General features: G+C 42.5%; 1 protein-coding gene across 4 annotated transcripts in view; it reads left to right on the top strand.

Annotated features, from left to right (window-relative positions):
* The window catches only part of myo3b (myosin IIIB), a 337,839-nt gene that overhangs the window by 110,471 nt on the left and 208,653 nt on the right, over positions 1-18,715 (top strand). For all 4 annotated transcript variants that reach the window (XM_078403918.1, XM_078403917.1, XM_078403919.1 and 1 more), the window contains 3 exons: positions 6,149-6,359; positions 8,283-8,430; positions 12,178-12,331. In XM_078403918.1, coding sequence (XP_078260044.1) covers positions 6,149-6,359; positions 8,283-8,430; positions 12,178-12,331 — 513 coding nt within the window. The remainder of the gene's footprint in view (positions 1-6,148; positions 6,360-8,282; positions 8,431-12,177; positions 12,332-18,715) is intronic.

Here is an 18,715-nt window from a genome sequence, read left to right as displayed (position 1 = left end):
ACTGTTTCGTGCCGGCGGCTGCCCGTATCATGCACCCCGTTTTCCGGTGCCTCGCAGGCAAGCTGAAAGAGCTAGTTTGGTCCGCCGATGCGGACGCGGCGTTGGCTGCTGCCAAGGCAGCTCTGGCTGATGCCACTATGCACGTGCACTCGCGCACCTCTGCCCTGACGGCCCTCACGGTCGATGCCTCTGATGTGGCGGTCAGCGGAGTCCTCGAGCAGCACGTCGAAGGCCGCTGGCAGCCGCTGGCTTTCTTCAGCCATCAGTTGCAGCCTCCTGAGCAAAGTTACAGTGCCTTCGATCGGGAGCTCCTTGCCTTATACTTAACCATTCGGAATTTCCGTTATTTTTTGGAGGGCCGCCCTTTCATCGAGTTCACAGACCACAAGCTGCCCACTTTCGTCTTCGGCAAGGTTTCTGACTCGTGGTCTGCTCGTCATCAATGTCACCTGGCCTTTGTTTCCGAGTTCACCACGGACGTGCGGCACGTCGCGGGTAAGCTTAACAGGGTCGCGGACGCTTTGTCCCGCCCCTCGGTCCCCCTCGTCTCAGCCGTGGATTGCGAGGTGGACTACCGGGAGCTCGCTGCGGCGCAGCGCCTGGAGGGTACGGTGGCGCCCTTTCGTACTGCTGTCTCGGGCCTGCGGTTGGCCGCGGTCCCGTGTGGGTCCCTGGGCACGGTTATCCTCCGCGACATCTCCACGGGTCGCCCTCGTCCCGTCGTCCCTACCACTTGGCAACGCCGGGTTTTCGACGCCATCCACGGTCTGGCCCACCCGTCTATCTGGTCCACTTTTGCACTCATCGCCTCCAGGTTTGTCTGGCACGAGCTCCGCAAGCAGGTGGCAGCCTGGGCTCGCACCTGCCTCCCGTGTCAAACCTCCAAGGTTCAACGCCACACGCAGCCTCCGGTGCGGGAGTTTGCCGTTCTGTCTGCACGTTTCCTCCACGTTCATGTTGACTTGGTCAGCCCGTTGCCTTCGTCCCGCGGTGCCACTCATTTACTTACGGTCGTGAACCGTTTTACCCGGTGGCCAGAAGCTATTCCCCTGTCTGACACCTCTGCGGCATCCTGCGCTCGTGCCCTCGCGGCGCACTGGATCGCGCGGTTCAGGGTTCCAGCTGCCATCACCATTGATCGGGGTGCCCAGTTTACCTCCTCCTTGTGGTCTGCTCTCGCGCAGTTATATGGGTCCTGTCTGCATCACACCACTGCTTACCACTCTCAGGCTAATGGACTCGTGGAGCGTTTCCACCGTTGTGGAGCGTTTCCACCGTCACCTTAAATCGGCGCTCTGGGTCCGGCTCACCGGTCCCGATTGGGTCGACCAGTTGCCGTGGGTGCTGCTCGGCATTCGCACCGCCCCCCAACAGGACTTGGGCGCCTCATCCGCGGAGTTGTTCTACGATTCCGTCCTACGCGTGCCTGGTGATTTCCTCCCAGTGGTTCCAGTGCAGATGAACTCTGCCCCAGCGTTGCTGGCGACCCTCCGTGCGCAGGTTGGCGCCCTCGCCCCCAGTACCCACCTCGCGACATGGTCTGCCTGCGGTGCATGAGCCGTTAGGTTTGTGCGATTGTCCCTTTGTCTTTGTCCACAGGGATGCCCATCGATCTCCGCTTCAGTGTGCCTACGAGGGGCCGTTTCGGGTGTTACGTGCTGGCCTTGCTACGTTCACGTTGGACGTCGGGGGTCGTCAGGACATTGTTTCTGTCACGCGGCTCAAGCCGGCCCACCTGGATGTGGACAGTCCTGTGGTGGTTGCACAGCCCAAGCGTAGAGGTCGTCCGCCAGCCGGTCCTGCCGCCCCTACATTGCTTCGGTCCCCCACCCTGGTTTTCCCCGTTGCTCCGGCTCCGTCCCTGTCTCCTGGCTCTGTGTTGCCAGCCCCCGCTGTTTCGTCCGTTCCCGTTCATATTGCCATTCGTTCGGTCCGCCTTGTCTGCCTCCCCGCTCTGTTTCGCACCTCGAGTTCTGGGGGGGGGGGGGGGGGGGGGGGTCCTGTAGCGACACCCGGTGGTTTCGTTGTTTCATTACAATAAACAAACTCAAAGAAAATAATTTGCCGTCTCGACTAGCCAAAATATGATGATAAATGGGAGCAGGAATAGACTTGATGACCCCAAAAGCATCCTGCAGTATCCAGCAAGATCATCGTTGCTCATCATGCAGTATTCTACTCAGCATTTTCTAAGCTTATCCTAATATAACTTGATTCTCTTAGTACCCCCACATATCATTGTAATCAACAACTAGATGCCCACAATAGGGCAAAGGCCACAAGACGTTCACAGCCCTGTGGGTGAAGAAAGTATTTTTTTGTTTAGTTTAATTTACTGTCATGTGTACAGTACAATAAAAAGCTTTACAGTTGCGTGCTGTCCTCCACATTTGGTCTGCTCCACTGCAAAATCTCAAGGTATGCCTACTTTGAAAGTTCTCCTCCTCTCTCCGACGAGAGTTCTGCACCCTCTCTCGCTGCTTTGTACCTTTTCATACCTCTAGTTTCCTTCTCCCCTGACAATTAACCTGCAAACCTGTGCACCTTTGGGATGTGGGAGGAAACCAGAGCATCCGGAGGAAACCCATGTGGTCACAGGGAGAACATGAAAACTTCACGTAGTCAGCACCCGAGATCAGGATTTTTTCTGGTGCTGTAAGGCAGTACCTCTACCAGCTGTGCCATTATGCTGCCTTAATGTCAATGTGAATTCATCTTTCCACCAATTGTTTATATGAGTAACGTTCTGTCGCAAAAAACTGCTATGCCCATGATGAGTATTGAGTGCGAGTTAGATTAAGTAGAGGGAGATGATTCAGAAATGAGTCACTTATAATCCAAGAAGTCTCTTGGCAATAACAGTGACACGGTTTATTCTATTCTGGTCTTCCTGCAGTCTGGTGACCTCTTAAAAACTGCTCCTACATCAATGTTCATTGAATACTAGACATTCCTTAATACAATTTAAAATAATACATAGATTACATTATTCGAAGACGAAATTAAATAGGATTTTTCCTAGTATCTCTCCTATTTGTGATAAATGTCAATTTCAAGAAGCTAATTTAACTCATATTTTCGTAACTTGTATAAAAATGCAAAACTTCTGGTTGGAGATTTTTAAAATAGTTTCTAAAGTTATTAATAAAAAATTAGATATGGATCCAAAATTAATTATATTAGGATTATCAGAACATACTACAAATTTTACAGCAAGTCAGGTACATTTTCTTGATTACAGTTTAATAACTGCGAAAAAATTAATACTTAAATTTTGGAAAAAACCAATAACCCCCACAATTAAAATGTGGACTACGGAAATGACAGAGACCCTGCATTTGGAAAAAATAAGGTTTGCCTTAATCGACAAACCTGAGTTGTTTTTAAAAATATGGCCTCCATTTATTGAATTTTTAGAAAAGTAAATGGGTTTGGCACAGGACTAAAATAAAAAATTTATATTAAAAGTTGAAACTTGAGTTAGGGGTTGGATGTACAACTGTGGTTATTGTCTCCCGGATCTACTCCCTTTAATTTTTATTGTTATATCTTTTTTTTTTTAACCCTCTTATTCTCTCTCCCCAAGTCTATAGTTTTTTTTATTTTTTTTTTATTTTTTTAATTTTTTTAATTTTTACTTTCTCTTTTCAAAAATTTAAAAATTGAAGCTATGTAAGAACTTTGTAACAAATGTGTTTTTTTTATTTCTACTTGTACATATGCTTTTCAAAAATAAAAATAAAAATAAAAATAAAAACTGCTCCTATTCATGCACGTTAGTTAGTGAAACCGCTCTGCAAGCTCCTAGCTATCCAGCTGTATCACCATTCAGAATTCTCAATGATTCAATCTAGCGATCCCTTGAGCTTTTTGTGTTTAGGAGAACACCGAGCATTTGTTTTCATTAATTTAATTGTTAGGGAGGTCAGCATTTATTATCCATCCTTAAATGGCCTTGAGAGGTTGATGATAGGCTGCTATAATCTTTCTGGAGAAGCTGCTCCACAATGTTGTTGTGCAAGCAGTTCTTGGATTTCGATACAACAATGACAAAGAATTGAGGATATTTTGATTTTTTTTTTAGATTTAGAGATACAGCGCAGAAACAGGCCCTTCAGCCCACCGGGTCCACGCCGCCCAGCGATCCCCGCACACTAACACTATCCTACACCCACTAAGGACAATTTTTACATTTGCCCAGCCAATTAACCTACATACCTGTACGTCTTTGGAGTGTGGGAGGAAACCGAAGATCTCGGAGAAAACCCACGCAGGTCACGGGGAGAACGTACAAACTCCGGACAGACGGCGCCCGTAGTCAGGATCGAACCCGAGTCTCCAGCGCTGCATTCGCTGTAAAGCAGCAACTCTACCGCTGCGCCACCGAGCGTTTGACCTAATCTGCATGGTGTGTATCCCGGAGGTGAAACTACAGGTGGAGGTGAAACTACAGGTGGAGGTGAAACTACAGGTGGAGGTGAAACTACAGGTGGAGGTGAAACTACAGGTGGAGGTGAAACTACAGGTGGAGGTGTCCCGTTTGTGAACTGCCCTTGGCCACCTTCATGGTTAGAAGTTGTAGGTTTGGAAGCTGTTGTCAGAGTAGCCTGGGTAAGTGCATTGCATTTTGTAAATGACACACACTGCATGGAATGAATGATAAGATGGTCAATCAAGTGTGCTGCTTTGTTGAGAGGCTGCAAATGGAATTGGACATTGTGTGACTACCAGTGACCTTGTGATGGTAAGGTCACTAGTGAAGTGGCTGAAGTTAGTTGGGCCCAGCCAGTTCCATGCTGCATTGATATGGGACTGGGACAATTGCCCTCCAACAATCAAACAAGAGAGCATTTTATCTTTGGTGTCCATTAACTCGATTTATACCATGACTCCTTGATGCTGCAATTGGTCAAATTACAATTGATTACAATTGATTACAATGATTCTAAAACAATGTTGAATGGCTGCAAAATGCTCCCTGTATGAGCTGTTGGTTGAAATATCCTGCTTATTCTTGTTTTTATCATTGTCAATATTCATGTTTTTATCATTATCATTTTCAATCTCAAAGACGTGCAGGTCTTCAGGTTAATTGGCCTTTGTAAATTGCTCCTAATGTGTAGGGAAAGTGGGATAACATAGAGCAAGTGTGAACAGAAGATCAATGGTTGGCGTGGTCAGGGACCTGTTTCCAAGCTGTATCTCTAAACTAAACTAAATATTCCTATTTCATCAAAGAAGAGTCATGATTTCACAAATTTAATATTGAAATTCAAAATTCAGTATTATTTGTAAATAATCCATAGTTATCCACCAATAATATTTTCCATCAGTTTAGAAATGGTTGAGATTGGATTAGGATATGTTAGTGGGATTAGATTTATGCTGCTTTTTATGAAAAGGACGTACGTGGGCAATTTCCTACATTGTCAGGTAGATGTAATGCGGTGATTGTACTGGAACAATCTTGCGAGAGACTCATCTGTTTTTGCACTACTTCTTTAATTGCTCTTTCTTTGGAGCACTTGTGATTTTCTGGTGCATCTTTTGTGCACTGCTTCAAAGGCTAACAAATCCATTTGGATTTCGAGCAGGATGATTCAAAACTGGCAGTCCTCATGCAATGGCAGATTTGCATTGCCTTAAAATTAATCATTTTGCTGAAGTACCTGTGCTCTTTAACCAAACTATAAATTAAACATGTTTCCATGCTGGAGCTAACCCAAGCCACAGTGACAAAGAATGGGGTTGATGGGAGTTGTATTGGACAGAGATAGATTTCAAATGAGCAGAAAATGTAAGCTTTGTTGTATGTTCTATTGAGCAAATTCCATGTTGCATAATACATTCATTTCCCTTTCTCTACATTATTGGCCAATGTGTATTGATTTGATTAATGTGGATAACTGGAGGCAATAGTAATTATCCCCAACGTGGACATTTTTTTGATTGAATTTACCTGGTGTGGTTTATAATGTATTGATGCAAGTTGTTTAAAAACTTGCTTTTATGGGTCATTAGAGTTAAATGCTTTAAAATTGCATTGTTTAATTTGAAATAATTATTTATAATCGCCAGACACAAGTCATCTACTCTTCCGATGAATAATTTGCTTAAACGTTAACCCTTTAAAAATGTTTTCTTCCAGCTTCGGCTCTCCTAGGTATTGGTTCTGAAGAGTTTCAAGAAGCACTTACTTCTCACTGTGTTGTGACACGGGGGGAAACCATAGTCCGTACAAATACTGTGGATGAGGCGTGTGATGTTCGAGATGCCATGTCAAAAGCCTTGTATGGGAGACTTTTCAGCTGGATTGTAAACCGAATTAATACCCTTCTCCAACCTGACAAAAGTATATGGTAGGTCAATGAATTGTAAAAATGAAAAGAATCACAAAAACTATGTGAAATGGGTCACGAAGACAGTCAGAACCCTTTTCCTTGGGTGGAGATGTCAAAGGCTAGAAGGCTATACTTTAGGGTGAGAAGGGGCAAAGTAAAAAGGTGCGTTGCAAGTTTTGTTTTTACACCATGGATAGCGGGTGCCTGGAACACACTGACAGAGGTGGCGGTGGACGCAGGTATGATAGTAGAATTTAATAGGCTTTTTGATAGCCACATTGGCAATGCAGGGAATGGAGGTGTATGGATCACGTGCAGGCAGATGAGATTAGTTCATCTTGCCATCATGTTCGGCTCAGGCAAAGTGGGCTGAAGAGCATGCTCCTGTGCTATACAGTCCCATGTGCAATTTGATATAAAGTAAAACGTCTTCTGGAAAACTGTCTTTGCTTAGAGAGAGAGAAAAATAATCATCCTCCTTGTCATAATAGGGCCAAGGTTGAGACAAAAAAAAGCTTTGCATTTTAAAGATTAATGTCATTGCATTAATTGCTAACCAACTCTTTCCTCCTTTATGCATACGTCACGATAAAATAGTTACGTTTATTCTAACAAAAATATTTTAGATTAACCCTCAGCAATCCCCATACTGAAGCAAATGGTTATCCCTAGATTGTTCTTTGTGTGGATATGAAATTAATGTAAATACAAACTAAAGTTTGGGCGTTTCCCAAGCTAGACAACATTTGTCATGAAGATTATTCTGTGCAGGATCTTTGAGGATTTCAAAAGTAATCAAAATCATCTTGTTTTAAATGTGTAACTGGTCAGCAAAATCACCTATTGCAGAAAAAATATGTGATTTTGATTTTCCGTTCCAATAAATTCAGTGAAGGAAGCAAATGGCATGTTGGCAGTGAAGAAAGCAAATGGCATGTTGGCCTTCATAGCAAGAGGATTTGAATTTAGGAGCAAGGAGGTCCTACTGCAGTGTACTGAGACCACACCTGGAGCATTGTGTGTAGTTTTGATCTCCTAATTTGTGAAGGACACTCTTGCTATTGATGGAGTGGTTCACTAGGTTAATTCCCAGGATGGCGGGACTGACAGATGATGAAAGAATGGGTCGACTGGGCTTATATTCACTGGAAGTTAGAAGGATGCGAAGGAATCTTATAGAAACATATAACATTCTTAAGGGATTGAACAGGTTAGATGCAGGAAAATGTTCCCGATGTTGGGGGAGTCCATAACCAGGGGTCACAGTGTAAGAATAAGGGGCAGGCCATTTAAGATTGAGATGATGAAAAACCTTTTCACCCAGAGAGTTGTGAATCAGTGGAATTCTCTGCTACAGAAGGCAGTGGAGGCCAATTCACTGGATGTTTTCAAGAGAGAGTTGGAAATAGCTCTTAGAGCTAACGGAATCAAGGGAAATGAAGAGAAGCAGGAAAGGGATACTGATTTTGGATGACCAGCCACGATCATATTGAATGCTGGCTCGAAGGGCCAAATGGTCTACTCCTGCAGCTATTTTCTATATTTCTATGCTTCTAAATTGGCAGTTGTTACTACAGTATGTGGCAGAAAGGAACATAGAAGCAAAACTGTCACTACCCTATGCTCATGTGGCTTAAAGCTTCAGATTTGACCAACTTTAATATCAATTGTGGAGTGAAATCAAGTTTGATTATCAACTTCTGATTTTGTGAAAATCATTACATATTATCATTTTATTCATGTGGCTGCAAACATTCTTGGGTTTTAAGTGCACAAGAAAGTGGAACAACTTGAATATTCCAAACATATAAAATACCATATTACGGGTCTGATATTGAGTTTAAGAAACGGCACATAAATATATCTAATGTTCCTTTCTAGTCATAGATATATTCCTGGATTATATTTCTTTATAATTGTTTGCATTTGAAAATTCATTAGTGATACTGAAAATGGAATGAATGTGGGGATTCTGGACATCTTTGGATTTGAGAACTTTAAGAAGAATTCCTTTGAACAGCTGTGTATCAACATTGCCAATGAACAAATACAATTTTACTTCAACCAACACATCTTTGCTCTTGAACAGGTGAGCACAATTAAGAGGTAATATGATGTCTCAAAAGTTATAGTAAACTTTGTTTATTTATTTCAATATAGGAACTGGTGCTTCCTATATGCTGGGCATATTATAAGTAAACGCGGGGCGACACAGTGGCACAGCTGGTAGAGCTGCTGCCTCACTGCGCCAGAGATCTTGGTTCAATCCTAACATCGGGTGCTGTCTGTGTGGGAGTTTGCACAAGGAGGTCTCCTTGTGACCGCATGGGTTTCCTCCAGGTGCACCAGTTTCTTCCCACATCCCAAAGACATGTGGGTTTGTGAGGTAATTGGCCTCTGTAAATTGCCCCTAATGTGTAAGGAGTGGACGAGAAGGTGAAATGTCATAGAACTAGTGTGAACAGGTGACCGATGGTTGGCATGGATTCAGTGGGCTGAAAGGCCTGTTTTCCATGCTGTATCTCTCAACTAAACAATACTTAAATAGTTGCATTGTTATTTCAATGGCATAAAAAGGCGCTTGGTGATTGTTCATGCTGACTCCATGACTGTGATTACACCTGAGCTATTAATATAAGGTGCAGTAGCTGAATATGCTATTGGCCAAGATAAGAAGTGCCCTGGTTCCGAAAGCAGTCAACATCTTGTGTTTTTGCAGCTGAGGAATGAGGTGGTTGGGTGAGCAATGATCATGCAAGAGGTATAGATCTGGATGATATGGGCAGCTGCATGAAACATATTCATAATTCCAGTGACCTTAGTTTGATCCTGAATTTTGGTGCTGCCTAGATAAAGTTTGTATGTTCTTTCTGTGATTCTGATGGTTTTCTCAGATTACCATCTACCTCATTGGAGACCCTTGGACTATCTTTAATCGGACTTTACTGGATTTTATCTTGTACTAAATATTATTCCCTGTATCCTGTACCTGTACACTGTGGACGGCTTGATTGTAATCATGTATCGTCTTTTCATTTTCATACTTGATAGTATGCAACAAAAAAGCTTTTCATATAGTTCAGTACACGTGACAAGAATAAACTAAACTAATAAAGTTTCCTACCACATCACAAGGACATGCTGGTATGTAATTGGCAGCTATGTATTGACCACAATGTTGGTGGTTAGTGGCAGAAGATTAAGGAAGAGCTAATGGCGAGAGAGAATCTGTTGCAGGGAGATCAGTAGAAGAATGGGACCAATCAATAGGTGTGCTCTGTGAAATGCCAAAGTCCTGGTGACTGAATATACTCCTGTATCGTGGAAATTGGGAAGAGGTAGTTGCAACAAAAAACTTAAATCGCTGCAATGCTAGCACTCAGCAAGTGCAGAGTCTGAACATGTCACCCAATGTAATAGAAAGAAGGAAGCTCTCTGCTTCTTGAGCATTCCTTGTGGGTTACTTACTGTTTTGAGTAACAAGCTAATTTTGGTTGCTCTGAATCATTTCACAGTCAGCAGAGGATGACTAAGCATAGTATTATTTAGACAAATAGCTGCTTCATTTTCGTGGTGTTTTTAGTTTGTCTATCAGATTGGAGGCTGCTACATACAGAAAAGAGAAGTTCCCTTTGTAAATCAAAATTTGTAAATAAAGAAATAACATTGTGTTTAATTTCTACTCGGTTATTTTAATTTGGTCCTTTTATTCAGAAAGGGGCCTTGAATTTGAGAGGTTGTACTATCATTTCAGAATTGTCATTATTATTATGCATGAGGATAGAGTTTATGCTTTACTTCTGACTCATGTGAAAGTTGGAATAACTTCGCACAAAATCTAGGTTTTTATTTTTTTTTAATGCTTTGCAAATGGGACAACCATTAAATAATGACAAAATTTCAAAACAAATCAAACATATATGTTGCAAATGTTGTGCTATGAAATATGTCTCCTTGGAATGTGTATTAATTTTCTATGCATTAGGAGGCACATAGAATACCTTGGGGGGCCATTTTCACATTATTTGGGGTTATGTAGAGTGGTTGTGGGGAAAGGGGTAAATATTACTTCTTCCCAGGGTAGCTTGAGAGATTGTGGTCAAAAAACCTTGCCATTTGGCATTTCAGCCATCTGGTTAGCAATAATGGATTAAGGCTGCCAAACCTGAGGGACTGCCAGCAACTCCTTAAAGGGAGAGATATTAGCTGGGAATTAATGGGTAGGAAAGAACTGAAGATGTTGGTTTAAATCGAAGGTAGACACAAAATGCTGGAGTAACTCAGTGGGACAGGCAGCATCTCTGGAGAGAAGGATGCTGCCTGTCCCACTGAGTTACTCCAGCATTTTGTGTCTACCTGAGCTGGGAATTAAATGATTTCACAGCAGATGAAAACACATACGAAACCTGCAAAATTAAGGACATCAAGTTAGAATATAAAATTCGCAAGTAATCCCCAGAAAAATATTGCTAAAGGCCCCTACAGGTTTTGTTTTCTGAGTACACCAGACTTTGACTGAAATTGGAACATTGTCACATGAAGTCACACTAAGACTTCCAAGGCCCAAGGTCGATGAGCAAGGACAATGTGCTGACAAATGAGTCAAGGTGATGACGCCAACATATTTTGTTGCCCTCAAGCCCCATCTATTTCCAAGCCTCCAATATTGTTCCTACATGACAAGTTTGATTGCATTAGAGCTAATTTAGAAAATCTGGGCTTATTATTAGCAATGCATGAGTTTTTTGATGTGAAATAAAAGTTTAACTTTACAGAAATGTGTCATTGATAAATTCTTTCTTCAAATAAATAATCTTTCACTGATTTTCAGATTTAAATCAAGCTGCATTAATATTAGGTTGTAGCTATTATTGAATAACTAATATTATATTAGAGAAATATACAAATTATAGATCTGTATTAGTGTAAGAGTAAAATTGTGTTCATAAGTATAGAGTGAAATTATACATTTTATTAGATCTTGTAATACAGTAATTAATAAATGGATATCCTTCATAGTGAATGTAATTTTACATAATTTAGTGAGGATTGATTCATGATTATTTTTATCTGGATTTATGTTTTTATTTGCATGCTGAATATAGGGTATGTTTTCATCATAGTTTTGATAAAATTATAGTTTTGAGAAGTTGACTATTAGGGATAATTTATACTTCCTAAGGAGACTGAGTTACTTCCTAGGGAGACTGATGAAATTTGGCACGTCTCCAATGACTCTCACAAACTTCTACTGATGCAACGTAAAAAGCATACTCTTGGGTTGCATCACAGCTTGGTTTGGAAAGAATTCTACCCAAGACTGCAAGAAATTGCAGAGAGTTGTAGATGTAGCCCAATCCATCACACGGACCAGACTTCCCGCCATTTACTCCATATACCCTTCACGCTGCCTCAGAAAAGCAGCCAACCTGATCAAAGACATGTCCCACCCCAGTCCCTGCTCCCATTCCTCCCAAGAAGGAACAGAAGCTTGAAATCACCCACTACCAGACTCAGGAATAGCTTCTCCCCTCTGGACTTAGGCTTCAAAATGGTCCTTCCATAAACTAGGGTACTGCCCAATTCACCTCTACTGCATTGTGGACATTGAACTTTATGGAACTGATCAGCTACAATGCTGAGAACTATATTATGCACTCTGTAACTTCCCCTTTGCTCTATTTATTGTACTTGAGTTTGCCTTAATTGTATTTATGGTATCATCTGATTTGATTGGATAGCATGCAAAAAAAGCTTTTCACTGTACCTGGTACACGTGACAGTAATAAACCTAAACTTACTTAAAGCTCAATGTTTTCCTTATGATGACTTACAGGCAGAATACCAAAATGAGGGAATCGATGCTGCTGTTGTGGAATATCAGGACAATCGACCAATTCTGGACATGTTTCTTCAGAAACCTATGGGCTTATTGTCTTTGCTTGATGAAGAAAGCCGCTTCCCAAAGGCATCCGACCAGACATTAGTAGGTAAGGCTAATATCAAATAACTTGTGTGTAACGGCTTTTAGCACAAAATATGTCTCAAAGTAAATCAGTAATATAGACTTCAAATCAAAAAGGAAATGTTTGAGTTGATGATTGGGAAGGAGTTTTGAAAGGATTTTAAAGAGATGAGAGAATTATGCAGTAGGAAAGAGGTTTAGGAAGGGCACTAGGATTTGTTAAGCTTTTCCTTTTAGTGTACTCCTTAATCATATCATATCATATCATATATATACAGCCGGAAACAGGCCTTTTCGGCCCTCCAAGTCCGTGCCGCCCAGCGATCCCCGTACATTAACACTATCCTACACCCACTAGGGACAATTTTTACATTTACCCAGCCAATTAACCTACATACCTGTACGTCTTTGGAGTGTGGGAGGAAACCGAAGATCTCGGAGAAAACCCACGCAGGTCACGGGGAGAACGTACAAACTCCTTACAGTGCAGCACCCGTAATGTCATTCTTGGTGATGATAATGTCATGTTGGCCTTGGGTAAGGATTCATCAGCAGTAAATGAATGGTGATACATAGTGCAAGGCAGGTTCTCAAAATCATTGGTTGCATACCTTCGTGGTGAGATGGGCCGTGTGACTCAGAGGTGTTGTAGAAGTAAGCTTGGTTAATTAGTGCAGGAAATCCTTTGGATACAAAATACTGTCGAGAGATTGAATATCTCTCTGAGAGACTGAACTCAATGGCAAGAAAGCCAATAAGCCAGTTCGGAATCTTGATTAATGCAAGGAATCATGGGATTTGTCAAAGGTCATTCGGGATTTTTTAAAAAACGAACGCAGCGCTGTATAAACTGTGTATAAATTGTTAACCAAGGAATTAATCTAGAATTCTGTCAACTCAATAGCTTCCTTTCTTGTTCTGCTGTTCACACACTACTTACACAGACCCAGTTCTAGTTCAGTTCATTAATCTACAATTATGAGATATTCAAAAAGTTAAAGAATTTATTATTTTCATTAAATCCTTAATGTGTTTGCTACTGGAATAAGAAAATATTGCTTGTTTTGAAACATTTTCTTATCTTTATTCATAATTTATGTGTAAAATATATTTAATCAGGCAGGCCGCGACTGTATCAATATGATGTGGGCTGATGCTCTACTACAGGCGGTGTGAATGTACCTTTAAGGCAAAGATTCATCTCCGAGGAAAACTGAGTACAGGGTTGGCCCTGTGAAGGAGCTGCCAATCCGATATAAGACATTTAACTGCGAAATGCCTGCTCGTTAGTATTGGATAGATTGAGTGGAGGGTCTGTGCTGTTCCAAGTTTGCGGAGGTTGTGGTGCATTTCCCCAGCCATCTCGCCCCGTGTACGTTGACCGGCACAGTTTGCCAGCCCTTGTTAGCAGAGGCTCTCTGTGCAGGTGTTAGCCGAAGCCCAAAGGTTTTGTGGAGGTTCTGCGTTAGGATCGGGCATGCAGCGAGCCAGCGAGAGGGCTGTCAGATCAGATCAGCCCAGGTTGCCGAGTGGTCGAAGGGCGGATTTTAATGGGTCGTAATTAAGCTGTTCCGTCTGTGCGGCATTGCCAGCCCTCTCTCTCTCTCCCAGATCCCCCACCCCAACTGTCGACAAAGTCTGACTGAGAAAGTGCTCCCACTCATATTACGGGTTGGCTTCGCGTTCGCCCTACCTCAAGCACAAAGTGCTGGCATAATTCAGTGGGTCAAGTAACATGTCTAGAGGGAATAGATGGTTAATGTTTTGGGTTGGGACCCTTGTGCAGACTGATTGTAGTAGTAGGGAGAAAGCTGGATGAGAGGTGGGGAGGGGGGGTCAGGCAAAGCCTGGCAAGTGATAGGTGGATACAGGTGGGAGGGGGTTTGATTGGCAAGATGGGTGGACAAAGACTAAAGAAGAGAAAGAGAAAAAAGGGTGTCAGATAAGGAGAGAAGTGGAGTGAAATATAAAGCCAGAATGAAAGACACAGGTGAAAGGAGATGCAGGTATAGTGGGGAAAAGTGGGGAGGAGAAAAAGGGAGTGGGGTATGCTCCTTAAAATTGGAGAATTCAATGTTCATACTGTTGGGTTGTCAGTAACCCAATATGACTTGCCTTAACCTGTCCAATTCAACATATGTGGAGGTGCATCCATCGAGTGAGTATTTCTGCCATGCTACTAATCTGAGCCCTTGCAGTTGGTGGAGATTTAAAAAACCAACAGGTAATCACACTATTAAAGTGTCTCGATTCTGTCCTGCTTTGTCACTATTGCGTTCATGTAACTGTTTGAGTTAAGCCTCTGGGCAACAATGACCCCCAAGGTGTTGTGATGGATTACAGGATGTAGTCAGTGTGCGTCTGCAGTTGGTAATACTATTGTGCATATAGGTGGCATCAATATTACCTCTCATTTGTCAGCCCAAGCTGCCACCTGCAATCTCATTGTCAAAGGAGTTGAAAAAGGCCAAGAGCTGGCATGGACATACTGCACTCTGTATCATTCCCTTCATTCTACCTATTGTACTTCAGTTTGGCTTGATTGTATTTATGTTTAGTATTATCTCATTTGAAAGCATACAAAACCAAAGTTTTCATTGTACCTTGGTGCACATGACAATAATAAACATAAACATCAATGGTTCAATGGATCAGTGATCCTTTATTGTCACATGTACCGAGGTACAGTGAAATTCATTTTTGTATACAGTTCAGTACAAGTATGACTATACATAAGCACTTATTATATCTGAGATAAGGAGATACAGTACAAGTCCATAGTCGTAGTACACTGAGACGGTATATAGATTCGCCAGATTTGGTACCATTTTCAAGTCCCAGTTTCAAGTGCAGGGTTCTTGACCTGACCATGAAAGCTGGTTGTCCTGGCGGCGCTGCAAGGTCGACCTGGCTAAGCATAGCTGTGGTGTTCTCTGCCACTGCCCTCCGCTGTAGGCTGTGTCTGGCCTCTTGGAGCGGCGCACAGTCCAGCTGAGCCCCAGGCTGTTGCCGGGCCTCCAGTGATGCACTCCAGTGATGCACTGTTGCCGGGCCTCCAGTGATGCATTGCCTCTCGCAACCGATCTGCCCTCTGGCCTCCGTCCGACTCCTTCCTCTTTGTGTGGGTGAGCTGGGCCTTCAGGGAGGATTCCCGGTTCCCGGCCCAGGTTATTGGAGGGTTGGGCCTAAAGGGTGGGTCCCAGGTCAGCGGCAGACGCACCAAGCCTACTGGTAGGTCTGGCCGAGGCTTGTCTAAAATGAATGGGTGTATCTTGCACCCAAATAATATATTTTGAGAAAAGTGTATTTGCTGAATCATAATCATTAAAAAATAAAACTTAGATATAGACACAAAGCATTATATACTGTGGCATCAGGGAAGATACTGTGTGGACAATGAATACACCAACACACTCATGGTCAGGTGAATACACATGAAAAGGTTTATTTATGTTGAAGGAGGATGGTTTGGAGAAGGTCCGGGTGGGGGGGGGGCACAGTTCCTCATCGTTTGTAGACAGATGAGGAGACGCTGGCAGTCTCAGGCTTGACTCGAGTCTGCAACGGAGGATGGTGTGGGGAAGGTCCGGGTCCATGTGGAGGCACAGTCCCTCCTCGTCTGGGGGCAAGCGAGGAGGCACTGGTGGTCTCAGACATATCTCGACAGCTCAGTCGTGACTTGAGTCTGCAAAGGGGAGTTCAATTAGTAGGGAGGTGCCCCACATTCTCTGGGGCCGGCTGGAACTGCCTTGGTTTTAAGACGTAGGGTTGATGAGATGCAGGTGAGTTAATCCAATCCTCGCTAATTGGCTGCAGCTGCTGCTCCTCAGCTTCAGTTCAGTCGGAGCGCTGTCCAGGGTGCCGGTGTATTCCGCCAAGCAGGAGCTGTGCGTGGTGCTGGTCTTCCCTTTCTCCTGGCCTGTCTGCTGGTAACCCAGATTGTGTGCGTCATCACAATACACAAGTGAAACCTTCTATTTCCAGTGTAAATGCTTATTGAGTTTTCCACTTCCTATTTAAATAGTTTTTGGAACAGGTGGGAAGTTGACTTTTGTGACAAATGACTGGGAAGTTAAATACTCGCTGAGTGGTGTTAGAGTTTGGAACTCTCACCCTTGATAGTTTGTCTGCACATAGAACAAAGAGTAGTGCCAAGCCCTTTGGCCCACAATGTCTGTGCCGAACATCGTGCCAAGACAAACTCTTATCTGCCTGCACATAATGCATATTCCTCCATTCCGCGTATATTCAAATACCTGGTAATGCAGTTGGGGACTTTCAGAGTGCAACACCAGGGCAGATGAGATATCCAATAATGTTTATACTTTTCCAAAAATGTCAAATAACAATATCGGTGAAGAGTTGAGAACTTTGACAAGGCCAAGATAGAATACCATGAAAGAAAAAGTAGAGTTATGGGATATAACTCTAGGTCAGGCAGCATCTCTGGAGAGGAATGGATAGTCAACAGTTTGGGTTAAGACCCTTCATCTAGACTAAAAGAGTAGGGGGAAGATGATTAGTATGAAATGGTATGCCTCCAGGAAATGGTATGCCTCCAGGAAATCAAGCAAATATCACCATCTAATCAGAAGTAAAATTAATCTAGCCAATAACCATAGAAAAAATTATAACGTTTCTTCCAATGAACAATAAAGAATTTAATAAAAAAATATAAAAATGATTTCCCCTATGAGGTGATAAATCTTGTGCAGTAAAACTAGTTCAGTCCATGTTCTACAATGGATATAATAACTGAATTTGCTTAATTGTTGCCCATTCTACATTTTGTTAGGGTGATTAAAAGATGAAGTAAATCTGAGAAGGACAATTCAATGAATTTTGTAAGATTGTAAGGAACGTGCAATATACTTTCCATTGAGAAATATTAACTTCACAGGAAAAGTTATCCATCTGCGCTAACTAAAGAGGTGGTAGATTAAAGGAAGGAATTGTGTTGTGAAGAAGAGTAATGATTGCGAAAGTTAAAGTTGCCAGCATAGCCGATCCAAAATATTTTGATCGAGCAAAAAAGTAGAATAGGAGAGCTAAATGGCAAGAAATATTTTTAAAAGTTTTGAAAACTTATATAACTATATAAAAGGGAAGAATGTAACAGAAGTATTCCATTTACCTTAGAGATAGTTCTGGCCCAGCTCCAAACAAGGGCCATTGAGCTGAAAAGTTAGCTCTGTTTCTCTCTTTCGATTCTGCTTGACTTGCTATTTCCAGCAAATTCACAATTTATAGGAGTAGAATTAGGCCCTTCGGCCCAACGAGTCTACTCCACCATTCAATCATGGCCGATCTCTGTCTCCTAATCCCATTTCCTGCCTTATCCCCACAACCCTTGACACCTGTTCTAATCAAGAATTTGTCTATCTCTGACTTAAAAATATCCACTGACGGCCTCCACAACCCTCTGTGGCAATGAGTTCCACAGATTAACTACCTCTGACTAAATAAGTTCCTCCTTACATCCTTTCTAAAAGAGCGCCCTTTAATTCTGGTCCTAGACTCTCCCACCAGTGGAAACATCCTTTCCACATCCACTCTATGCCTTTCATTATTCTGTAAGTTTCAGTGAGGTCCCCCCTCAACCTTCTAAACTCCAGCGAGTAGATGCTCAGTGCTGTCAAATGCTCATCATACGCTGACCCACTCGTTCCTGGAATCATTCTTGTGAACCTCCTCTGGACCCTCTCCAGAGCCAGCACATCCTTCCTCAGATATGGGGCCCATTTTTGCTCATAGTACTCCAAATGCGGCCTGACCAGTGCCTTATAGAGCCTCAGCATTACATCTCTGTTTTTGTATTCCAATCCTCTTGATATAAATGCTAGCATTGAATTTGCCATCCTTACTACTGATTTGACTTGCAAATTAACTTTATGGGAGTCCTGCACCAGCACCCCCAAGTCCCTTTGCACCTCCGATTTTTGGATTCTCTCCCCATTTAAAAAATAACCTATGCCTTTATTTTTATTACCAAAATGCATGACTCCACACTTTGCTGTGCTGAATTTTATCTGCCACTTCTCTGCCAACTCTCCTAACCTGTCCAACTCCACAAGCAGTTTTTTTGAGGTATTAAACAAATGTACTGGATCTGTTCTCACCATAACAGACTGAAACAGTAGGGAAATCAAGGATCAGTATCAGCGTAGAATTGACAAATCAGTTTTAGAGAAAGGGTTGAGGAAATTTAGCCAATGAATTCCCTGGACATGACAAGCCACTCATGGGGTTCTAAAATAGATAACTACAAAGATACAATAGATGCACATGTGGCGAACTTAAATTCTTCAGATTGCAGAAGGCTTAAGTTAACAAGAAGAAAAACTTGATTAAAGTAAGGAAAAGAAAGAAGTTGTGGTCTATACATCGACTACTAAGGAATCCGAAACAT

Source organism: Rhinoraja longicauda, chromosome 8 (genome assembly GCF_053455715.1).
Source record: "Rhinoraja longicauda isolate Sanriku21f chromosome 8, sRhiLon1.1, whole genome shotgun sequence".
NCBI classification, from domain to species: domain Eukaryota; kingdom Metazoa; phylum Chordata; class Chondrichthyes; order Rajiformes; family Arhynchobatidae; genus Rhinoraja; species Rhinoraja longicauda.
This window is presented reverse-complemented; position numbering and strand designations above follow the sequence as displayed.